The sequence below is a fragment of the Podarcis muralis genome, chromosome 10, assembly GCF_964188315.1.
Source record: "Podarcis muralis chromosome 10, rPodMur119.hap1.1, whole genome shotgun sequence".
Taxonomy (NCBI): Eukaryota; Metazoa; Chordata; class Lepidosauria; order Squamata; family Lacertidae; genus Podarcis; species Podarcis muralis.
In genome coordinates, this window is record NC_135664.1 from 73,839,239 (window position 1) to 73,864,993 (window position 25,755).

Here is a 25,755-nt window from a genome sequence, read left to right on the forward strand (position 1 = left end):
AGTGCCATGGTCAGATCACTTCCTGGTGCAACTGGACTTCTCCGCGACCCTTCCCCTCTGCAGGGAGGTGGGACCGATTTGGATGATCTGCTCCCACCATATAATGGATCCAAATGGTTTCCAGAGAGTGGTAGGGGATGCTTTATCCCATGTTGATGGCCTTTCAGCTGATTCCCTGGTGGCCCGCTGGAATGTGGAGTCAACCAGGTCTATTGACTGGCTCCGAAGCACCCTCTCTGATTGCATGGAGCCCGAACAGCCCCATGGTTTTCCACGGATCTGAGGGCAATGGAACAATCGTTGAGACGGCTAGAGCACCAGTGGCGGATGACCCATTCTGAAGCTGACCAGACACGGGTTAGAGCTGAATGTTGAGCCTACCAAGTGGCGGTAGTGACGGCGAAAACTACTTTCTTCACCGCCTCTATTGCATCTGCAGAAAACAGCAGCAGGAGACTTTTTCAGGTGGTTCTCAATTTAGCAGAACCACCTGCTTCATCAGGGCTTAGTGCAGCCCACATGATCTCCTGCAATGATTTTGCAAAGTTTTTTACAGATAAAGTCGCTCAGATTCACTCAGGTCGCTCAAGTCGCTTAGGTAGACTCCACCATGGCATCAGGGCCGGGGCGGGACAGTGCTAGAGTCTGTCTAGTCAAGGTGTGTGGGATCAATTCCAACCTGTTACCCTCGAGGATGTGGACAGACTGCTTGGACGAGTGAAACCAACCACTTGTCTCCTTGATCCTTGCCCATCCTGGCTGATAAAAGCTAGCCAGGAAGGGCTGGGCGATGGGCTTCGTGGCGTGGTGAATGCTTCCCTCCATGAGGGAGCCTTTCCAGACCCGCTGAAAGAGGCAGTTATTAAACCGCTTCTTAAAAAACCATTTTTAGATGTGGCCACGATGCCCAACTATCACTGAGTCTCATATCTTCCATTCTTGGGCAAGGTGATTGAGCGAGTAGTTGCTGAACAACTCCAGGCACGCCTGGAAGAAGCGGACCATTTGGATCCCTTCCAGTTGGGATTCGGGCCTCATCATGGGACTGAAACTGCCTTGGTCGCACTGGTTGATGATCTCTGGTGGGCTAGTGACAAAGGTTTCCTAGTTCTGCTGGATCTCTCAGCGGCGTTTGATACCATTGAGCATAACATCCTTCTGGACCGTCTTGAGGGGATGGGAGCTGGGGGCACTATCATACAGTGGTTCCGCTCCTTTCTCCTGGGCCGTGTCCAGAAAATGGTGTTGGGGGATGAGTGTTCAGACCACTGGGCTCTCACTTGTGGGTGCCTCAGGGTTCTGTACTCTCCCCCATGCTTTTCAACATCTACATGAAGTTGCTGGGAGAGATCATCAGGGGGTTTGGGCTGGGTGTTCATCCATATGCGGATGATACCCAGCTCTACCTCTCTTTCAAATCAGAACCAGTGAAGGCAGTGAAGGTCCTATGTGAGTGTCTGGAGGCGGTTGGAGGATGGATGGTGGCTAACAGATTGAGGTTGAATCCTGACAAGATAGAAGTACTGCTTTTGGGGGACAGGAGGCAGGCAGGTGTGGAGGATTTCCTGGTCCTGAATGGGGTAACTGTGCCCCTGAAGGACCAGGTGCGCAGCCTGGGAGTCATTTTGGACTCACAGCTGTCCATGGAGGTGCAGGTCAATTCTGTGTCCAGGACAGCTGTCTACCAGCTCTATCTGCTACGCAGGCTAAGACCCTATCTGCCTGTGGACTGCCTTGCCAGAGTGGTGCATGCTCTGGTTATCTCCCGCTTGGACTTCAATGCCCTATACGTGGGGCTACCTTTGAAGGTGACCCAGAAACTACAACTAATCCAGAATGCAGCAGCTAGACTGGGGACTGGGAGCGGCCACCAAGACCACATAACACCGGTCTTGAAAGACCTACATTAGCTCCCAGTACGTTTCCGAGCACAATTCAAAGTGTTGGTGCTGACCTTTAATGCCCTAAACAGCCTCTGTCCAGTATATCTGAAAGAGCATTTCCACCCCCATCGTTCTACCTAGACACTGAGGTCCAGCACCGAGGGCCTTCTGGCGGTTCCCTCACTGCGAGAAGCAAAGTTACAGGGAACCAGGCAGAGGGCCTTCTCGGTATTGGCACCCTCCCTGTGGAACGCCCTCCCACCAGATGTCAAAGAGAACAACAACTACCAGACATTTAGAAGACATCTGAAGGCAGCCCTTTTTAGGGAAGCTTTTAATGTTTGATGTATTACAGTATTTTAATGGTTTTCTGGAAGCTGCCCAGAGTGGCTGGGGAAGCCCAGCCAGATGGGCAGGGTATACATAATAAATTATCATCATTATTATTATTATTTCATAAAAATTGAGAACATGGGTAGGAAGAGGGGGAATGTAGGAGATGTTGAAATAATAGAAGGGGCTAATGGTGATTGATTTGTTCTTTTCCCTTTGTTCTCTTCCTTAGAATCCAAAAAGGACTTGCTCTCTGCCCACTCTGAAGAAGGTGTTACAGAAGAACGTCAGAATTCCGGGGGACGGAGAACCTTTCATTTCATTAGGAATAGACATTGAAATGTGCGAAATGTGGAATATGCTTCACTGAATGAGCACACATAGCTCACATCAACTAACTCACAGGAGAGAAACCTTTTAAAGATTTGAAGTGTGGAAAGAGTTTCACTGATAGTGAAAAACCTAGAATACATCAGTGGACTCCCATGGGTAAGAAAGGATTCAAATGCAGGGAGTGTGGGAAGAGCTTCAGTCAGAATGGAAACCTTAAATTACACCAAAAGACTCACACAGGGGAGAAACCATATGAATGTATGGAGTGTGGGAAGAACTTCAGTCAGAGGGCACACCTTAAGTTACATGCACAGACACACAAAGAGGAGAAACCTTTTAAATGTATGGAGTGTGGAAAGAGTTTCCGTCGAAGAGATACACTTAGAATACATCAACAAACTCACACAGGGGAGAAACCATTTAAATGTGTGGAGTGTGGAAAGAGCTTCAGTTCCAATACAACCCTTAGATCACATCAACGGACTCACACAGGGGAGAAACCATATGAATGTATGGAGTGTGGGAAGAGCTTCAGTTATGATGCAGTCCTTAGATCACATCAACGGACTCACACAGGGGAGAAACCATATGAATGTATGGAGTGTGGAAAGACCTTCAGTCGGATTGGAAACCTTAGAATACATCAACGTACACATACAGGGGAGAAACCGTTTAAATGCATGGAGTGTGGAAAGAGCTTTAGTGATAGTGGAACCCTTAGAATACATCAACGGACGCATACAGGGGAGAAACCATTTAAATGCATGGCTTGTGGAAAGAGCTTTAGTGATAGTGGAAGCCTTAGAAAACATCAAAATATTCACACAGGAGAGAAACCATTTAAATGTATGGAGTGTGGAAAGAGCTTCAGTTTCAGTTCAAACCTTAGACAACATCAACTGACTCACACAGGGGAGAAACCATTTAAATGCATGGAGTGTGGAAAGAGCTTTAGTCAAAATGCGCACCTAACTTTACACAATCAAACTCACACAGGTGAGAAACCATTTAGATGTATGGAGTGTGGAAAGAGCTTCATTCAGATTGGAAACCTTAGAATACATCAACGGACTCATACAGGGGAAAAACCATATACATGTATGGAGTGTGGAAAGAGCTTCAGTCACGATGCAGGCCTTAGATCACATCAACGGACTCACACAGGGGAGAAACCATTTAAATGCATGGTGTGTGGAACAAGCTTTAGTTATGGTGGAAGCCTTAGATCACATCAACGGACTCACACAGGAGAGAAACCATTTAAATGTATGGAGTGTGGAAAGAGCTTTAGTTACGATGCAGGCCTTAGACAACATCAACGTACTCACACAGGAGAGAAACCATTTAAATGTATGGAGTGTGGAAAGAGCTTCAGTTTCAATTCAAACCTTAGACAACATCAACTGACTCACACAGGGGAGAAACCATTTAAATGCATGGAGTGTGGAAAGAGTTTTAGTGATAGTGGAAGCCTTAGAACACATCAACGAACTCACACAGGGGAGAAACCATTTAAATGTATGGAGTGTGGAAAGAGCTTCATTCAGATTGGAAACCTTAGAATACATCAACGGACTCATACAGGGGAGAAACCATTTAAATGTATGGAGTGCGGAAAGAGCTTCATTCGGATTGGACACCTTAGAATACATCAACGGACTCATACAGGGCAGAAACCATATAAATGTATCGAGTGTGGAAAGAACTTCAGTCAGAGTGCACACCTTAGACAACATCAACGGACTCACACAGGAGAGAAACCTTTTAAATGTATGGAGTGTGGAAAGAACTTCAGTCAGAATGGAAATCTTAGAACACATCAGCAGACACACAGGGCAGAAAATGTTTAAATGTATGGACTGTGGAAGGAGCTTCAGTCAGAGTGGAAGCCTTGATTTATGTCAACAAACTCACACAAAAGACAAACCATATAAATATCAGGAAAGTAGGTAGAGGTTCAGTCCTAGTGGAATCCTACATCTACAGACTCATGGACAGGAAGAACTTTAACAGTTGACACCCTACAAACCCATCAACCCTCAAAGAGGAGAAGCTGTTTAAAGGGAAAGATTGCAGAAAGTGCTTTAGTTATAATGGAGTGTTTAAGGAACATCTAAGAGCCAGTGTGGTGTAGTGTATTAAGAGTGGTTCTCATGGAACTTTGGAGTGTCAGGCATAGCCCTATTGGCTTTAGCCCAAACGTAGCAGAGTTTTCCTGCACAGCGAGGAAGCTAGTTGCGGCGGTAATGACAAGTCAGCTAGACTCAGAATAACTATTTACAGGATTTATTAAAAGGAAAAATAAAACCAGCAGAGTTTCTGCATACAAGTAAAAGTAAAATAAACCCTCTCTTTCTCTCTCTCAAAACCATACACAGCACTTCTACTCCTAACAACACCTCACAAACTGAGCTAGCAATCCCTTGATAACAGAGCAGAGTGCTGGTCATTAACCAATCAGAGTGAGTAGTTTCTAGGTCAAGCAGACCTGGGCTTTCTGCCAAGAGTAAATTGACACCACCTTGAGTTAATTGTGAGAAGCCAGAATCTGCAAGTTTCCCACGAGAACCAATTAACAGAAACTGAAACTGAAACTGAACACCCCCTCACAGATTCTGCTGAACAATTAACACCAAATACACCTATGTAGAAGATCATTTTTCCAGCAAACCTAAACCCTTGCACATTCGCTTGTTCTTTACCTTTGCCAATGGTTTAGTTAACACATCTGCTACATTTTCTTCACTTGATACATAAGTACAGGTGATTATATTGTCTTGTACACAGCAACGTACATTTTGGTATTTTACAGAGATATGTTTGGAACGTGATTTGAAACCCTCTGTTTTACTTAATGTTATACAAGCTTGATTATCAATGTAAACTTGTACTGGTTCTCCACAATTTACATTTAAATCTGTTAACAAATGCTTGAAATAAATCACCTCGTTGCACAATTCACTCAATGCGGCGTACTCTGATTCCGTTGAAGACACACTTACAACGTCTTGCTTGCGTGACCGCCAGCTGATTAAAGCTCCACCGACCATTATGACTAGTCCTGTGACAGATTTTCTATCCGGCAAATTTCCCCAGTCACTATCACAGAAGCAACTCAACATTTCATCCTCTGAAGAATTTAATTGTAACATATAGCCAATTGTCTGTTTGAGATACCTCAGAACTTGTTTTACCCCTTTCCAGGCATTTAGTGTAGGTTTTGAGACCAATCTACTTAATATGCCTACTGCATAGCTAATATCAGGTCTGGACCACTGTGCTAGATACAATAAACTTCCAATTACAGAGTGATATACATCAGGATGTTCAAATTCAGGACTCTCATCTATATGAAGTGTTTTTATGAAACCTGGATCCATAGGCACCACTGCCCCTTTGCAATCCTGCATCCTGTATGTAGTCAGTAGTTGTTTAACTTTGTTCTGCTGACTAATTAGGCAGCTGCCATCTTGGGCCCAGCACACTTCCAACCCTAGATATGTCCTAACCGGGCCTAAGTCTCGTCATTTTGAACTTACTAGACAATTGCTTGGCAAACCTTTTAGTTTGTTTATCTGTTTTGCAGGCATACAATACATCATCTACATAGATCAGACAAAACTCTTGATTACTGCCTGTACCACGTACATAAACACAATTGTCAGCTGTACTCTGCTTGAAACCAAATGACACTAAGGCCTCATGGAAACATTTGTTCCAAGATCTTGCAGCCTGTTTGAGACCATATAGAGCTTTGTTTAATTTTAACACTCTATTGGAACCTGTCTCATAACCAGGCGGTTCGGCAAGATACAGGTCTTCTGATATTGATGCATGTAAATATGCAGTTTGGATGTCAAAATGGTTTAACAGGAGTTTTCTCTTTGCTCCAAGCGTTAAAATCAGCCTTACACTGTCTCCCTTAGCAGTAGGGGAAAAAGTCTCGTCATAATCTTTTCCAGGCCTCTGAGAGTATCCTTGAGCCACTAAACGAGCTTTGTATTTGTACTCTCCTGTCACCAGAGGTTTAAGTTTGTACACCCACCTGCAGCCTACAATCTTTGCCCCCTCAGGCGCTGCTACTGGTGTAAAAACCTTGTGCTCATTCAGAGAGGACATCTCTTCCTCCATTGCCTGTTTCCAGCGCTCTGCCTCCTCTTTTGGTAACTTTAACACATCCTGAAAACTCTTGGGTTCTGCAATCCAAACACATGCAAATGGTCAATTTTGGGTTTTTTCTGAAACAATTTAAAGTATGGGGTTGTACCTATTGTTTGATGAAAGAGCCTGTTTTGGAGATAACACGCGGTGAGCATGCTCTCCCCCCAATAAGACATGGGCAAATCAGCATCATCAAGCATGGCAAACATCATATCTTGTAAAGATCTGTTTTTTCGTTCTGCAACGCCATTCTCCTCTGGGGGAAAAACGTTCGTTTTTCTATGCCCAATGCCACGCTTTTGTAACCAATCTTTAAAGGCATTTGACATAAATTCGCCACCTCTGTCCGTCTGAATCCTTTTGAGTTTAATGGACAGAAATCTTTCCACAGATGCCACCCAGCCTTTAAACTTAGTGAACACGTCACCCTTATTCTTCATGGGAAAAACCCAAGAATAACGTGTGGCGTCATCCACAATTGTTAGTGAAAAACGCGATCCACCCCTGCTTACAGCAAATGGGCCAATTACATCCATGTGAACCAGCTGTAGCGGTGACTCACTAACTCTGTCGCTTCTGGGGTAAGAGACTCTGTGGGTTTTAACCTTTTTACAAACATTACAATCAAGGTACTTGTTACAACTCTTTAAATTACCCCCATCAGCCAATTCAGACATTTTTAGTACACTTTTCCAGCAAGCATGCCCCATTTTCCTATGCAATAAGTGCACACAGTTGTCATGTATAGCTTTGTTATTCACTGCAGGCTGAGATTTACTGACTACTGCTGCAACTTGAGATCCTGCTTTAAGCCAAAACAAGCCTCCCTCTGACTTAGCAGTGCCTAAAATCTCACCAGCCTTCTTAATAATGCAACTGTCTCCTTCAAAATACACTTTAAACCCAGCTTTTAGCAAACAATCTACAGACATCAGATTGCTCCTTAATGACGGCACACAAAGTACATTTTGCAGACATTCACGAAGACAAGGAACAAAAACTGCACCCCCCGAAATCACTTCGGAAGTACTTCCGTCTGCTAGAGCCACCTGGCTACGCTGTGCTGAGTTCTTGGAAACAAACAATTCATCTGTATTTACGATGTGGCGAGATGCTCCCGAATCGACCACCCAGACCGCTTGTTTCTCATCAGCACTCTTGACCTCGCCGGTCACCAGCTGAGCCGACTGTTTTCGTTTGAAGAATTTCTTTTTACGCTGCTGCTGCTGCTGATCTCGTCTCTGCTCCTGCACCGGCAACTGAGACTTGACCAACTCCGGACATTGTCGTTTTAGATGCGCTGAAGACCCACATCGGAAACAACGCCTAACAGCAAACGCTGACTCCTCACCGGTACGCTGCTTTTGCTTCACCTCTGGCACGGCATGAGAACTCCTTCCAAACCGCCCGTCTGTAGAAGCCTCTGCAGCCAACGACCTTTCTTGCCTCTTCTGCCATTCTTCAATCAAACGCCCAGTAACGTAACTGACTGATAAATCATGCTCCTGCATGCCTTCTAGAGACAAAACTAAATTATCCCAGCTTTCCGGGAGAGAACTCAAAATAATAGCCACCTTCTCCTGCTGGTCTAACGGACAGTCTCTTTCCTGTAGCGCAGCAAACTTTAACTGTAAACTGTGTAGGTGTTCCCGCATTGTAACCCCAGGCTGTAACATTGCCTTGTACAATGCCTTGCGAATGAACAGCTTGGAAACCGCTGTCTCACGCACATGGAGTTCTTTAAGTGCTTGCCACACACCTCTAGCTGTCTTGATTCCCCTCACATACGGCAACTGGGAATCTTCCAGCCCCAAGACAATTGTGGCCCTTGCTCTTTGGTCTTTATCGAGGTCTTCATCATCAGGCTTCGCAGGAAACGTACTCACCACTTGCCAGAGACGATCCCTCTGCAGCACTGCCTGCATGCGTTCCGACCACAGCAAGTAATTGGAGTCATTCAGACGCTCAAAAGCCATCTGAACTGGTTGTGAGGCCATCTTGAGAGCGATGTCCCTGGAACCCGGAACCAGCTACTCACGACCACCGAGAGAGAAAACAGGAACCACAGCACCCAGCACTCACACGCTGCAGCTGTTGTCCTTGTGTCCGCTGCGTCACCAGCTCACCACGGTCAGGAACCAGCCAGGAACAACAACCTCTGGAACTACTGGAACCAACGCCGTTGATGCTGACACCACCGCAACTCAGGCTGGCAGCACAATGCCCATAACCTCATGGAACTTTGGAGTGTCAGGCATAGCCCTATTGGCTTTAGCCCAAACGTAGCAGAGTTTTCCTGCACAGCGAGGAAGCTAGTTGCGGCGGTAATGACAAGTCAGCTAGACTCAGAATAACTATTTACAGGATTTATTAAAAGGAAAAATAAAACCAGCAGAGTTTCTGCATACAAGTAAAAGTAAAATAAACCCTCTCTTTCTCTCTCTCAAAACCATACACAGCACTTCTACTCCTAACAACACCTCACAAACTGAGCTAGCAATCCCTTGATAACAGAGCAGAGTGCTGGTCATTAACCAATCAGAGTGAGTAGTTTCTAGGTCAAGCAGACCTGGGCTTTCTGCCAAGAGTAAATTGACACCACCTTGAGTTAATTGTGAGAAGCCAGAATCTGCAAGTTTCCCACGAGAACCAATTAACAGAAACTGAAACTGAAACTGAACAGGTTCGTAATCTGGGGAACCGTGTTTGTGTCTCCGCTCCTCCACATGCAGCTGCTTGGTGACCTTGGGCCAGTCACACTTCTTTGAATTGTCTCAGCACCACTCACCTCACAGAGGAAGGGAAAGGAGAATGTTAGCCACTTTGAGACTCCTTCGGGTAGTGACAAAGCGGGATATCAAATCCAACCTCTTCTTCTTCTTCTCAGAGTGGAGAGCCCATTTAAATGTATGGAGTGAGGAACGTGTTCCTTTCAGAGTTTACTCTTCTTCACAGCAATGAACTCAGCAGAAAATCCATCTTCAAAGCGTGTCATGTATTTGTCCTTGTGTTTATATGTAAAACTGTATAGTAATGAAATAATGAAGGTAATGTCCCACAATAATGAGTATAATTTTAGATGTAAGGTACCTTTTGATAGTGAGGGGGAGAGGGTCAACCCAGTTTCCCTTCCACGGATTCCCCATTTTTATACTGATAACAACACAAAATTAAAAAAAAAAGAATAGAAAAGATCAAACACCCTTTGGATTTCCAATTCCCACCCTCCCTTCCCCGGTTTCGATCCCAGAACCATTGTCCATTAGTCCATCTGCTATCAGCCTGGCAACCTCACGTCTGAGGCCCTTAAATCTCTCTCAGTCCCTCTCTGCCGGTTTCTTTGAAAGTCCTTTATGTTTAACACCAAGTCTCGGAGGGGCACTATCCCTATAATGTCCATAATCCTTCCAGCCAGACCTCCATGTTTAAAGGTGGAGCTCAAATCTTGTTTCTTAATCCTTTTAAGTCCAAATGTCCCCAAAACTCCAGCTTCCACCTTGATCAAATTTATAGTCCATAGATCTTCAGATCCCCACAAAAGGAGATCTTTCCATTCCTCATTTTTAAGCTCAAACCGATCCTTCTTGACAGGCCTCCGGCTCACCTTTGCCTTCTGCAGCATTGCAGCCCCTCCTTCCTGCTCCTTCTGTTCAGCGTGTATCTCTTCTTCCACTTCCTCAATTTTTTCTAGGTTCTTTTCTTGTTCTGCTGCCTGGGTTTTGTACATCAAGTCCTTTCCCAACTCAGTAGATGCATTTGCTGTTGACTTGAAAGTTATGGCACTTGTAGACAAAACATGACCTTGCTCATACATCCTTCGCAACTTTCCCATGAGAAAAGCAACCTCGTCCAGGTGAGCTCGAAATCCTCTTCATTGTCCGTCAGCCTGAACACCTGTTGGAAAAATCTACCCCGGGGTTTGGGTTTGTCGGGGAAGAAATTGTGGAACTCCTCCACTAGACCCTCGTCAGTGATACAACTCTCCGGGACCCAGGTATTCTCTGAACTAGGGGCACCTTCCCACGCCACCAGATACTCTTGCCTCTCTGCTCCCCCCTCAGCTCTTTCGCAGCCTCCAATTCCCTGACAGCAAACTAAAGACCTGACCTCAAGAGTCACTAAATCAGAGATTTGCCCAAGGACTTGTTCTGATCGTAATGCTGTGTTGACAGAGTTAAAATTGTCTCTACAGAGTACTTTTAGATGGCAGATGAATGATGTTTTACTGAGAAATGAATTGATCGTAAATAAAGCTCAAAAGACCCTAAAGGACTATTTTGAATTGAACCTGAATCCTGGAATTGAAGCAAGGGGTGCAAGTAAAGTGGTAATGCCAGGTATTTTGATTCAACAGAATTCTATCAGGAAGGAGAGCAAAAGGAAAAAGTTCTGTCTCAAAGGAGAAAGAGAAAAAGCTAAGATGTAACCCAAAAAATCAACAGATTCAAAAGGAAATTAAAGCATTACAATCTTAGTCTTCACAAATAGTAAACCAAGAAATTGAATGGAAAATTATATTGATGAAACAAAAGACTTTTGCATCGGCAAATAAATGCAGGAAATTATTGGCTTGGGGACAGAAGGAGAGTACAATAATTAATATTATGGAGGATGGTAAGAATATTGAGAACCCAACAGAGATTAGAAAATGTTTTCAAAAGTACTATAAGCAGCTTTACATAAAGGAAAAATGGATAAAATGGAACAGTTTTTGGACAAAAATGGATTGCAGAAAATTCCAGCGGACAAAACAAGCCTACTAAATGAACTGCTTACAAGACAAGAAGTTGAAGGGGCAATTGCCCAAATGAAAATAGGCAAAGCACTGGGACCTGATGCTTTAACTTCCAAGTATTATAAAATATTTAAGGACTGGCTGATACAACCATTGATGGATGTTTGTAACAAAATATTAAAGGGGAACAAAGCACCCGAGTCCTGGAAAGAGGCCTTCATCACTCTGATACCCAAACCAGATACAGATAGAGCTCAAGTAAGGAATCAGCGACCAATTTCCTTGTTGAATGTGGATTATAAAATATTTGCAAATATTTTGGCTACAAGATTGAAGAAGATTTTGAATAAGCACATATATAAAGATCAGTCAGGTTTTTTATCTGAGAGGCATATGAAAGATAATATTAGGAATGTGCTGGAAAGATTAGAGGCAAAAAAGAATCCTAAAGCAATGTTTATGTTTATTGATGCAGAGAAAGCCTTTGATAATGTTTCTTGGAGTTTTATGAAACAGAACTTGTGTAATATGGGGATCGGTCAAAATTTTTTCAATGGTATTAATGCAATTTACTTGGAGCAGAAAGCAAAAATTATAATTAACAATGTGGTCTCAGAAGAAATTAGGATTGAGAAGGGAACCAGGCAAGGGTGCCCACTTCCTCCCCCCCTGCTTTCTATTTCTGTCCTAGAGGTGCTGCTGAATATGATAAGGAATGATGGGGAAGTTAAAGGCATAGTAGTGGGAACTAAACAATATAAGTTAAAAGTCTTTGCTGATGATTTGGTATTGACTTTACAGGACCCTGAGATCAGTGCAATCAAAGCACTGAAGATAATTCAACAGTTCGGACAAGTTGCAGGTTTCAAATTGAATAAGAATAAAACCAAAGTTTTAGGGAGGGAAATAATGATACATAAAAAACTTAATGAGAATGAGAGCTTTGATTGGTGTTCTCCCCTTGCAGTTAATTGCCTCTCTAATTGCAGAACCCCAATTCTCCCCTTCTCCCCTCCCCCTTCTCGCTACCTCTTGCCAGGAAGGGTGGGAGTGAAGACCGTCAGCAAAAGAGACAGCCAAGGATGAGAATCTGGGTTGCTGGGTGTTTCAGAGAATCCCGCCCACAATCTTCTCCATTCCTAGACTCACGTCCGCATGCGCTGCTCCTGGCCATCCCAGGGTCTTTTACTAGATTAATTTATGGCCGGCCTGGGGCTGAAAATAAACTTCCAAAAAGTAAATTACTGACAAAAAACCTCACAATGGAAGGGGGGGGGGAAGAACTTCAAGAAAAAACAGGCCTGGAAATTAAAAATAAGGTTAAATACCTAAGGATCTGGATTTTTTAAAAAAGTTTAAATATATATGAGGATGATTATAGTAAAGTATGGAAATAAATTTTTAAAAACTATATGGAAACCTGGACCAAACTCCATCTCTCACTCTGGGGAAGATTCTCAGTTGTGAAAATGAATATCCTCCCCAAAATGATTTTCTTATTCCAAACAAGGCGAGAAATGAATTGTTTTAAGGAATGGAAAAGGGAAATATCTAGATTTATATGGAGTGGAAAGAAACCGAGAATTAAACACCAGTTATTAACAGATCAAAAGGAGAGAGGAGGTTTTGCATTGCCAGATTTGGAATTCTACCATGCGGCGGCAGGATTGAATCATAGAATCATAGAGTTGGAAGAGACCACAAGGGCCATCGAGTCCAACCCCCTGCCAAGCAGGAAACACCATCAGAGCACTCCTGACATATGGTTGTCAAGCCTCTGCTTAAAGACCTCCAAAGACGGAGACTCCACCACACTCCTTGGCAGCAAATTCCACTGTCGAACAGCTCTTACTGTCAGGAAGTTCTTCCTAATGTTTAGGCGGAATCTTCTTTCTTGTAGTTTGGATCCATTGCTTCGCGTCCGCTTCTCTGGAGCAGCAGAAAACAACCTTTCTCCCTCCTCTATGTGACATCCTTTTATATATTTGAACATGGCTATCATATCACCCCTTAACCTCCTCTTCTCCAGGCTAAACATGCCCAGCTCCCTTAGCCGTTCCTCATAAGGCATCGTTTCCAGGCCTTTGACCATTTGGGTTGCCCTCCTCTGGACACGTTCCAGTTTGTCAGTGTCCTTCTTGAACTGTGGTGCCCAGAACTGGACACAGTACTCCAGGTGAGGTCTGACCAGAGCAGAATACAGTGGCGCTATTACTTCCCTTGATCTAGATGCTATACTCCTATTGATGAGGCCCAGAATTGCATTGGCTTTTTTAGCTGCCGCGTCACACTGTTGGCTCATGTCAAGTTTGTGGTCAACCAAGACTCCTAGATCCTTTTCACATGTACTGCTCTCAAGCCAGGTGTCCCCCATCTTGTATTTGTGCCTTTCATTTTTTTTGCCCAAGTGCAATACTTTACATTTCTCCCTGTTAAAGTTCATCTTGTTTGTTTTGGCCCAGTTCTCTAATCTGTCAAGGTCGTTTTGAAGTGTGATCCTGTCCTCTGGGGTGTTAGCCACCCCTCCCAGTTTGGTGTCATCTGCAAATTTGATCAGGATGCCCTTGAGTCCATCATCCAAGTCGTTGATAAAGATGTTGAATAAGACCGGGCCCAAGACAGAACCCTGTGGCACCCCACTAGTCACTCTTCTCCAGGATGAAGAGGAACCATTGATGAGCACCCTTTGGGTTCAGTCAGTCAGCCAGTTACAAATCCACTGAGTGGTAGCATAGTCAAGACCGCATTTTACCAGCTTCTTTACAAGAATATCATGGGGCACCCTGTCAAATGCCTTGCTGAAATCAAGGTAGGCTACATCCACTGCGTTCCCTTCATCTACCAGGCTTGTAATTCTGTCAAAAAACGAGATCAGGTTAGTCTGACATGACTTATTTTTCAGAAATCCATGCTGACTATTGGTGATCACAGCATTCCTTTCTAGGTGCTCACAGACTCTTTGCTTAATGATCTGCTCCAGAATCTTCTCTGGTATTGATGTCAGACTGACTGGGCGGTAATTATTTGGGTCCTCTCTTTTCCCCTTTTTGAAAATAGGTACAACATTTGCCCTCCTCCAGTCTGCCGGGACTTCGCCTGTTCTCCAGGAATTCTCAAAGATGACTGCCAGTGGTTCTGAGATCACATCTGTCAGTTCTTTTAATACTCTTGGATGCAGTTCATCTGGCCCTGGAGACTTGAATACATCTAGACTAGCCAAGTATTCTTGTACTATCTCCTTAGTTATTCTGGGCTGTGTTTCCTCTGCTGAATCATTTGCTCCAAATTCTTCAGGTCGGGCATTGTTTTCTTTATCGGAGAAGACTGAGGCAAAGAAGGCATTGAGGAGTTCAGCCCTTTCTGTGTCCCCTGTTTGCATTTCACCATCTTCTCCTCTGAGTGACCCCACTCTTTCTTTGTTCTTCCTTTTGCTACGAACATACCCATAAAAGCCTTTTTTGTTGCTTTTAACCTCTCTAGCAAGCCTGAGTTCATTCTGTGCTTTAGCTTTTCTGACTTTGTGTCTACACGTGCTGGCTATTTGTTTGAATTCCTCTTTGGTGGTTTCCCCCCTTTTCCATTTTTTGTACACATCCTTTTTTAGTCTTAACTCAGCTAAAAGTTCTTTAGATAGCCACCCTGGCTTCTTTAGGCACCTTCCATGTTTCCGTCTCATTGGTATTGCCTGAAGTTGTGCTTTTACTACCTCCCTCTTAACAAACTCCCAGCCATCATGAACTCCCTTTCCTTTTAGTATTACTGTCCATGGGATCTCACCCAGCACTTCCCTAAGTTTTATGAAGTCGGCTTTCTTAAAGTCAAGAAATTGAGTCCTAGTATGCTTGGCTGCTCCTTTCCGCTGTATAGTAAACTTCAGAAGAGCATGATCATTCGCGCCTAATGATCCTTCCACTTCTACCCCACTAACCAGGTCCTCAACATTGGTTAGGACCAGATCTAAAATGGCTGTTCCTCTTGTTGCTTCTCCCACTTTCTGGACAATGAAGTTGTCTGCAAGGCCAGTGAGGAATCTGTTTGACCTTATGCTCTTGGCTGAGTTTGACATCCAACAAATATCCGGGTAATTGAAGTCCCCCATTACTACCATCTCCCTTCCTTTTGCATGCTTGGCCATCTGTTCCAGGAAGGCATCATCTATGTCCTCCGTTTGGCTTGGGGATCTATAGTAAACTCCCACAATGAGGTCTCTGTTATTCTTCTCTCCCTTAATTTTGACCCAAATGCTCTCACTTTGGCTTTGAGGTTCTAAATCTTGGATCTCTTCACAGGTATACACATCCCTGACATATAACGCCACTCCTCCTCCTTTCTTGTCTGGTCTGTTTCTCTGAAATAGATTGTATCCCTCCATTATTACATTCCAATCGTGGGACTTGTCCCACCAGGTTTCAGTGATGCCTATTATGTCATATTTAGTTTGCTGTACCAAGAGCTCAAGCTCATCTTGTTTATTTCCCATGCTTTGCGCATTAGTGTACAGACATTGAAGTCCATTAATCATTCCCCAGTGTCTCTTATTTAAGGATTTTTTTCCTCCCACCACTAGGTCTGTGTGCTGTTTGCTCCATTTGGTCTATGACATTTGGATTATCATCGTCATCAGTTGATAGACTCCTACCTTCAGGAGCACTGTCTCCCTCCCCCACATTAGTTAGTTTAAAGCCCTCCTGATGAGGTTTCTGAGATTTTGGGCAAAAACATTCCTCCCAACCGTTGTGAGGTGCAGCCCATCACTTGCCAGAAGTCCATCTTTAAGAAACTGCATTCCGTGATCTAAGAATCCAAACCGTTCCTGTTTACACCATTTGCGAAGCCAGTTGTTCACTTCCACTATTTTTCCCTCTCTCCCTGGGCCATGTCGTTCAACTGGGAGGACAGATGAGATGACAATTTGTGCATTTAATTGCTTCAATTTCCTGCCCAGAGCCTCGTAGTCTCTTTTGATCCTCTGGAGGCTATTGCTTGCAGTGTCATTGGTTCCCACATGAACCAAGAGGAAGGGGTATTTGTCAGTGGGTTTTATGATTCCTTGCAGTCGTTCAGTTACATCTTGGATCTTAGCCCCAGGGAGACAGCACACTTCCCGAGACATCTTGTCAGGCCCACAGATCACTGTTCCCCTCAGTAGGGAATCCCCTATCACCACTACACGCCTCCTCTTAGGTCTGGTCGGGGTTCTTCCGTGAGCTGTCCGTTCTAAGGTCGCCTGCACATTCCCTGAGGACTGACTTTGCTGCTCGTCTTCATATACCTGATCGACTGTAATGAGGGAGAGATCCTCAAATAGAGTCTGCTCTTCGTCTTCCATGCTAGGGCAGAGGACCTCAAAGCGATTGTGTATTTCTAAACAATCAGAGTGAACCCTGGGACTCCTACTTCTTTGAGTCACGTTTCTCCATATATCTGGCTCCTGTGTTAATTTAGAGGAACCCACAGGGCTGAAGTTTGTGAAAAAGGTGAAATATCTGGGTGTAAATATGACTGCAAAAAATGCATTTGTACAAAGACAACTATGAAAAGTTATGGAAAGATATCAAAAGAGATTTGGATATTTGTACAAGGTTGAAACTATCTTTGCTGGGCTGAATTTCTGCGATAAAGATGAATGTATTGCCTAAGGTGTTATTTTTGTTACAAGTACTCCCTATCATTGATAAGTTGAATTGTTTTAAGGAATGGCAAAAGATATTATCTAAATTTATCTGGCAGGGGAAAAACCCCAGAATTAAGTTTAAATTATTAACAGATGTAAAAGAGAGGGGGGGTTTCTCCCTGCCAGATTTAAGGATTTACTTTGAAGCTGCAGCCTTTTGCTGGCTGAAACAATGGTTTTTATTGGAAGATACGGATGTTTTGGATTTGGAAGGTTTTGATAATGTATTTGGTTGGCATGCATATTTATGGTATGACAAGCTAAAAGCTCACAAAGGATTTAAAAATCATATAATTAGAAAATCTTTGGATGATGTTGGATAAGATACAGAGATTTGTTAGAAAGGAAAACACCCAGATGGATATCACCATTGGAAGCTAAGACCCATAAAAGGTTGAATATGAAAGATACATGGTTGAAGTATAATGATAGTTTGATGGAAGTAGGGGACCAATTTAGATTAAAATCTTATGGTCCGTTGAAAGATAAATTAGATGATTGGTTCCAGTACATCCAGATAAATGAAATGTTTAAAATGGATTAGAAAATTGGTTTTCAAACAGAGAAATCCAAACTAGAAATGGAATTATTAGATACAAAAACAAAATACCTATCTAAGATGTATAATTTATTGCTGGAATGGCATGCGAGAGATGAACAAGTGAAATCTGTAATGATTGAATGGGCCAGGGATGTGGGGCACAATATCATGATGGTGGATTGGGAGAAATTGTGGAAAAAGGAATTGGAAGAAACAAGATTTACCAACTATCGAAGAATGGCAGATGAAGATGATGGACTACATGGAATTTGCCAAACTGACCGGGAGACTCTGAGACCAGAGAGAAGAGATGGTGGAAGAAGATTGGAAGAAGCTTAAGGAATATTTGAAAAAAATATGTTAATATTTAAATCTTAGAATAGCTTTGGAAGTGGATATAGGCTGTAGGGTTAGAAGTAGAAGATAGTGTATTTTAAAATAATATTATTTGTAAGCGATAAAATGTGAAGTTAATTTAAGTGTGATAAAAAAAAAGATGGTTAGAAACTATGATATATGTAAACTGCTAAAGAAGTAAAATGAAAATCAGATAGGTGGGACTTGGAGAAGCCCACCTAACAATGTTTAGAAAAATAAGGATAAGAGAATAATCTGTTTGCATTGTTTGTTTTTCTGTTTGTGTTCTTTATTTGTGTTATAAAATGAATAATTTTTTTTGAAAAAAAGAAGAAAGCTTTGCTTCGTGAAGCCCCTGCAGATGCCGAGTTCCTGACTTCCCTCCCAGGCGACAGGAAGCGAAAGACACCCCTCCATTGCCCTGTGTCCTTCCAGCCTCTTTCCTCCCTTGCTCCCTTCTGCCGGTGTGTCTGCCTGACTTAGATATCCTGTATGCTGTATTTTTTTTACTGCTGAAACTGGATTTGCTCTCAGGAGCAAAGTTTTGTGCCTCACTGGGGACCCAATGAGAACTGTATGCTTTGAAAGCTCAGTAAACTATTACTGAAGAAGTCCTGCTGCCCTGGAGTTGCTCTACTCAAGCATGCAAGACGGTTTTTTGCACCAAACTCTGTCACCCCCACCACCGCACTGCTTCTTCACCAGAACTTCATCCCTGCCTCCTAAGCATTCTGAAAAAAAATTGAAATGCTGTAATTTAATGGGAGATTTTCCCCCAAGCCGAATTGCAAGAGGGGAATGGAGGGGCTGCAGGGACCAGGGAAGTCTCCTGATGGGCCCATCTTCACTCTTGAACCCCATGGGGCAACCCCAGAGCTCCTGCTTATTCTGGGGTTTGGGGAAGATAGTACTTTTCCATAGTCCCAGAAGTTTTTATTCAGTCATGCTGCTAGGGAGTTTTCCTACCAGAAGCCCACAGTGCATATTACTATCATACTGATTTTTACTTTTGTTGTTGCTGCTGTTGTCATGGACTGGAGGGGTGCAGGGGGGGAGGCACCAGCTGGGGAACACAAAAGGGAAGAAGGCTCAGAGCCCAGGGACTGGTGGTGGGATGGCGATGAGCAGAAAGAGGGAGAAAAGGGAGCAGAATGGGAGGGGAGGTGTTGCAAGCTGAGGAGGAAACAGTGTTTGGTGAGCAGGAAGAGGCTGGGGCAGAGAGCTGTTCAGACTCAGAGGGAGGAGAAGGGGGGGTAGGAGACCATCAGAGGAGGCCATCAGCTGAAGCATTCAGGGAGACTCCCCCTCCTGCTGTGACCAGCTCCCCTCTCCCCTGGTCTCAAGCACACAGAGAGATCCATTTCAGACCCCATGAGCCTGTATATGACATTAAGAGGTATTTTTTTGTCCCAACATACATCACTTTAATCTCATTGACAATGAACTGTATTTTCTGCCCATTCACCCCATTTGGAGAAGTCCTTTTCGAGCTCCTTGCAAATTCTCTTTCTTTGAACAACCCTCAACAATTTACTCCCATCAGCAAACTTTGCCCCCTCCCTGCTCCCTCCGAAGTCTAGATCATTTATGAACAAGAAGAAAAGCCACAGGTCCCAATACTGATCTTGAGGGGACTCCGCTTTCTGCTCCTCTGCATTCAGAGAACTATCCGTTTACTCTCTTGATGCTTCAGAAAGAGGGCTGCTTCCAACTGGGGAGGCACATTTCTTCTAGGGGCGCATTTCTGGAGTCCCCACGGTGCCCCCCAGCCTGGCTCCACTCGGCCAGGGCAGCTGCATTTTGTTTCGCTGCAGGTGAACCTTCTCCCTGCAACTTGGGATCTTAAAGGAACTGTGACGGGGGGCAGAGGGGGGGCAGCTTCCCCACACTTGTGAAGGAGCCATGGGGGGGAGGCAGGTGTAATTGGGGGGGGGGAGTAGTGTGGAGAAATGAGCGAGACGGAGCTTCTGGAGCCTGTGCTGCCCCCTCCCTGCCTGCTCCCTGAAACTTTCCTGAGCCTCTCCCCTTTTCATTTCAATGACTGGGGGTCCCGCACAGCCCTCAGGGCACCTCAGTATCTTGGGAGGGGGAAGCTATTTTGTTTGCTGAGGGCAGGGACACAATCCTGTCTCATTGTGGGGTGTCAGGCTTTTAGGTAAGCGGCTCAGGTGGAAAAGCACTGAGAAGGAAAAAATCCTGGGGTGCTGATTTCCTCCGCTGCCCAGCTCCCCAGGGGGCCACACCCCACGGTCCCTCCAGGGTCAGCAGAGAATCCAGGCAAGTTAAAGGAGCAAAACAGCGGTCAGTAGACCTGATCTTTATTTGTAGCAACAAGGTTCATTCACACAAAGAGTAGGAACCCTGAGAAGATTAAGACTTTTACCCCCTTTCCCATAATAAATTCTCCAACAACTTCATCAATACATGACATGGGGCTTTTTCGGGGGTTGTTGCTGCTGCCGTTTTGTATTTATATTTTAGATCTTCTTGTGATTCAAGTGGAAATGGTTTAATTTTTCAATCCCAGCATTCCAAACTAACCCTAACGCCATCTAGCATTTCCTAAAATTTACTCTTCTATTGTAATTACCATTAATATATTAATGTCATTGATACATGCGTATAAAACTTTAACTACAAACACCAAGACATTGCACTGAAACTTTCAATAAATGCGCATGCATGCACTTTCCAAGAGTCTCATTCGAGAGCCAGTGGGGTGCAGTGCTTAAGAGTTTTGGACTAGGAACTGGGAGACCTGGGTTCAAATCTCCACTCAGCCATGAAGCTCACTGGGTGATGGCTTCACAGCCCAACCTACCTCACAGGGTTGTTGTCAGGATTAAACAATGAGGGAGAGAATGACTTAAGACCACACTGAGCTTCTTGAAGAAACAGGTGGTATATAAAGGCATCCAATAAATTTCACTAAGCAGAAAGGTAAGATTCTGCTCTTAGGCAAGAAGAATTTGCTGCACAAATATAAGATGGGGGATACCGGGCTTGCCAGTAGTACATGTGGAAAAGGGGTCTTAGACTAACATGAGTCAACAGTATGATTCAGCAGCAAAAAAGGCTGTTATTCTAGGTTGCGTCCAAAGAAATCAAGTGTCCAGATCAAGAGAAGTAACAGCCCCAATTTCTTCTGCCTTGTTCAGACCACACCTGGAGTCCTGTGTCCAGTTCTGGGTGCCCCAATTTAAGAAGGATTTTGACAAGCTGGAAGGTGTGCAGGGGGGGGGGGTGACCAAGACAATTAAGAGTTGGGAAACCAAGTCTTCTGAGGAACAGGAAGGACTATCACGTGGAAGATTGAACAAGCTTCTTTTCACCAGCTCTGGAGGCTGCGACCCAAACCAATGGCTTCAAATTAGAGATGCTCTTGGAAGGTTGTGGACTCTCCTTCCTTGGAGGTTTGTTAGGAGAAGTTTGAAGGCAATGTGTCATGGAAGCTTGAGTTGAGAGTCCTGCAGTGGACTAGACGACCCAGGGGTCTCCTGCAGGTCTAAAATTCTATGATTCTCCCCTGTATGAATTCTTTGATGGACCATGAGCTTGGTCCTCTTACCGAAGCTCTTTTCACATTCCAAGCACTGATATTGTTTCTTACCATTGTGAATTCTTTGATGGGAAGGGAGACTTTGCTTCTCCCACATTCCAAGCACTGATATGGTTTCTCACCACTGTGAATTCTTTGATGGGAAGCAAGACCAGACCTCACAGTGAAGCTCTTCCCACATTGGGAGCACTGTTATGGTTTCTCACCACTGTGAATTCTTGGGTGTGCCACGAGACTGGCACAGTGACTAAAGGTTTTTCCACATTCCAAGCACTGATATGGTTTTCCCCCTGTGTGAATTCTTTGGTGGGAAGTGAGATCTGCTCTCTGGAGGAAACTCTTTCCACAATCCAAGCATTGATAGGGTTTCTCCCCGGTATGAATGCTTTGATGGGTAGCGAGATGGGTGCTTTTACAGAAGCTCTTTCCACGTTCCAAGCACTGTGAATTCTTTGGTGGGAAGTGAGATTGGCTCTATGGCAGTAACTCTTCCCACATTCCGAGCACTGATAGGGTTTCTCACCAGTGTGAATTCTTTGATGGGAAGTGAGATTTTGCTTCCGACTGAAGCTCTTCCCACATTCCAAGCACTGATAGGGTTTCTCACCACTGTGAATTCTTTGATGGGAAATAAGACTTGCCTTCTGACTGAAGCTGTTTCCACAATTCATGCATTGATAGGGTTTCTCCCCAGTATGAATTCTTTGGTGGGAAGCGAGACCGGAGCTCACAGTGAAACTCTTCCCACATTCTGAGCACTGATAGGGTTTCTCACCACTGTGAATTCTTTGATGGGCCGTGAGATTCGCCCTGTGATTGAAGCTCCGCCCACATTCTGAGCACTGATAGGGTTTCTCACCTGTATGAATTATTTGATGGGCTGTGAGATGGGTGCTTTGGCTGAAGCTCTTTCCACACTCTCGGCATTGAAATGGCTTCTCCCCCCTGTGAATTCTCTGGTGTTTATGGAAGGTTTTGCTTGTATTAAAGGTTTCCCTACAATCCAAGCCCTGATAGGGTTTCTCCCTGCTGTGAGTTATTTGATGCGAAATGAGATGTGCACTCGTACTGAAGCTCTTTCCACATTCCAAGTATTTCAGTGGGTCTTCCCCTGTGTGAATTATTTCCTGTGAAGTGAGGCTTTCATTCCAACAGAAAGTTTCCCGCCATTCAGAGAGCTGAGAGGGTTTCTTCTCAATAGCATTTCTTTGGTGGGTAGTCAAATGGGAACTGTGACTGAAGCTCTCTCCACACTCCAAGAGTGGCAATGGCTTCTCCACTGTGTGGATTCTGTCATGGGCGTCCTCGCTCTCAATTTCCAAATGATCACCACCTGCAATGAAGAAAGAAATGGATTAGAGCTGCCGAAAGAAATGGAGTGCCACTGTATTGAATATTGATCACTAACCTTGTGATAGAGGAAGAAATCCATGCATCAACACTGCTGACCACACACTAGAGGCGGTCAGTGTTAGAAACAGAGATAGGACAGCTAGAACATAAAGAGGACCTTAAACCTAGGTTATGGGCTCAAAAATGGAATGTCCATATGCACTCTCTTATGACAAAAATACAAAGCTGAAAAGGAATGAACAGCAGCTGAAATAATATGTTCATTTTTCACATGGTCTAGTCCTTCCCCTGCCCACCCTCCTGATTTTTAAAGAAGGTCTCTCCTTCAGTCTTTAGAGAGTAGCTGGAAGTGGGGAGGCAGAAAAAGGTCATTCTTTCCTTCCACTCTGCAGTTTTAATCCGAAATATTAGATTCTGTGAGCAGAGCTCAGAAACTGCTTGTGTCTATGACATTCCCTGTTGCAAAATGTGCCTAGCACCATGCGAATTTCAGACACTGGAGGTAGTGGATGATTTTGTCTACCTAAGAAACCAACAACCTCTTCGTTGATGCTGACAGGATAAGGGTACTGGTGAGGCAGTTACGGCAACGGCTCACCTCTCCAAAAGAGTACAGTGGTACCTCTGATTAAGAACTTAATTTGTTCTGCAGACTTCCGGGTCACCGCAGCCATGGGAAGGAGCGCAAGGCTGCCCTCCGGGGGTGTTTCGGACAACACGGAGTTCTAGGGAGGTCACGAAGGCTCCGTGAACCTCGAAACCTCAGGAGGATTATCCTGGGGGACAGAGTACCCAGCGAGGCTGCTTGTGCTCTCCTGCATTGTCGGCATTTAACAGGGTTAGAGCTGCAGCATGAAGGGGAAGCAACAGACTCCATGTTGTGAAGCCTCAGGCTCCGTGTGAAAAGCGGTGAGCCTCCGACAACAGTTCCAAAGCTGGGAAATAATTTAAGCAACTAAGCTGATAATAAACAGAAAATTTAACTAAAGAACCCAGCGGAAAAGAATACGTGGGATGAAAGAAGAAGAAGGAAACCACTACTGGCGGTAAGAGTAAAATGGAGTATAGTGGAAGACTGGGAGAGAGAGAAAGCAACAAAGTTGCCGCTAAGTGGGTGTAGAGGAGAGACCTCAGATACAAAATACAAGGATTCTGAGGCAAGGTAACGACTGAAAATAATTTAATGGACTAGAGAGAAGTGAAAGGAATACAAGAAGCTGCATGAGACACTGTTGGACTACATGGACTATAATAATGTCATCATGATGGGTGACATGAATGGGGTGGTATCTACAAACATGGACAAAGCTCAAAGTCAAAATATAACAAAAGAAGGCAGACTGCCAAAAACTTTTTTTGAACTAACTGACAACATGGATCTGATTGACATTTGGAGAACCAAAAACCGCCTAGGGAGAGAAGGGACTTTCTTCTCTGAAGCCAAAATGACCTGGACAAGAATTAACCAAATATGGATAACTAGAGGACTGGCACCTAAGACTAAAAAAAGTAGAAATCTGCCCCAAAACCTGCTCCGACCATAATGCAGTAAAGATGGAAATGAGACTAACTCCAACTGGTTCCTTCAGATGGAAGATGAATGACACCTTATTAAGAGATCAAGATATTGTCAAGAAGGCCCAAAAAAACCTGCAGGATTACTTTGAAGTAAATTTGAAAACCACAGTGGAAAAAAGAATAATCTGGGATGCAAGCAAAGCAGTCATGAGGGGGTTTCTGATACAACAGAATGCAATAAAAAAGAGAACTCAAAATGAGAAAAAAGATAGAATTTTGGAGAAAATAAAAGAAGGAGAGAAAAAACTAAGATCGAAACCAAAGTCACAGGAGATTCTGAGAGAAATTAAGCTATATCAAGTACAATATATGGAATGTAAATAAGGCTATAGAAACAATTGAAGATTATCTTAAGTGGAATTGGAATGGAGAAACTGCTGTAGAAACGGTATGGGACGCCGGAAAGGCGGTTATGAGGGGTTTCCTGATTCAGAAAAATAGCCAATTGAGAAAATAGCCAATTGAGAAAAGAAAAGGAGAAAAAGAAAGAGCAGATTACAACACAGATCATGGAAAACGAAAGAAAACTGATGGTTAATCCGAGTAATGAGAATATAAAACGAAATCTAAAATTGTTACAAGCTGAATTTTCCACAATAATTAATCAAGAGATAGAATGGAAAATCAAGTGGATGAATCAGAGGAATTTTGAATCCGCAAATAAAATAGGGAAATATCTGGCGTGGCAGCTAAGAGAAAGGAAAAAACAAAATATGATTAGTAAAATAAGAGAAGGGGAAAGGATTGTGGAAGAACCAAAGGAAATAAAAAGGATATTCCAAAAATACTATAAGGATCTGTACAATAGAGGAAAGGAAACAGAAAAAGAAATAGACCAATATTTGCAAAAACACCATCTTAAACAAATTGCAAGGCAAGAAAAAGAGGTTTTGGATCAGAAAATCACACAGGAAGAGATAAAGAAGGCTATAGGAAAGATGAAAGCCGGGAAGGCGCCAGGACCGGATGGCCTCCCGGCTAAATATTATAAAACATTAATAAATCAGATAGCCCCAGTGCTGGGAGAGGTGATGAATAACATATTGAGAGAAGGAAGGATCCCTAAAACCTGGAAGGAAGCCTATATTGTATTGATTCCGAAAAAAGATGTGGATAATTTGGATGTTAAAAATTATAGACCAATTTCACTGTTAAATAATGACTATAAGTTATTCGCAGATATAATGGCGGAAAGGTTAAAAAGGGTTATGACTAATAAAATACATAAAGACCAAACAGGCTTCCTTC

The 25,755-nt window shown here is 43.7% G+C and overlaps 2 protein-coding genes across 2 annotated transcripts in view; one reads left to right on the forward strand and one right to left on the reverse strand.

Moving 5' to 3' along the window:
• The window catches only part of LOC114605994 (uncharacterized), a 31,256-nt gene extending 12,626 nt beyond the window's left edge, over positions 1-18,630 (forward strand). Inside the window, exons 5-6 of the mRNA XM_077935475.1 lie at positions 2,728-4,696; positions 9,394-18,630. Coding sequence (XP_077791601.1) covers positions 2,728-4,399 — 1,672 coding nt within the window. The 3' untranslated portion in view covers positions 4,400-4,696; positions 9,394-18,630. The remainder of the gene's footprint in view (positions 1-2,727; positions 4,697-9,393) is intronic.
• A 1,669-nt stretch (positions 18,631-20,299) lies between these two features.
• Positions 20,300-25,755, reverse strand: part of LOC114605990 (uncharacterized) — a 29,368-nt gene continuing 23,912 nt past the window's right edge. Inside the window, exon 6 of the mRNA XM_077935457.1 lies at positions 20,300-22,909. Coding sequence (XP_077791583.1) covers positions 21,735-22,909 — 1,175 coding nt within the window. The 3' untranslated portion in view covers positions 20,300-21,734. The remainder of the gene's footprint in view (positions 22,910-25,755) is intronic.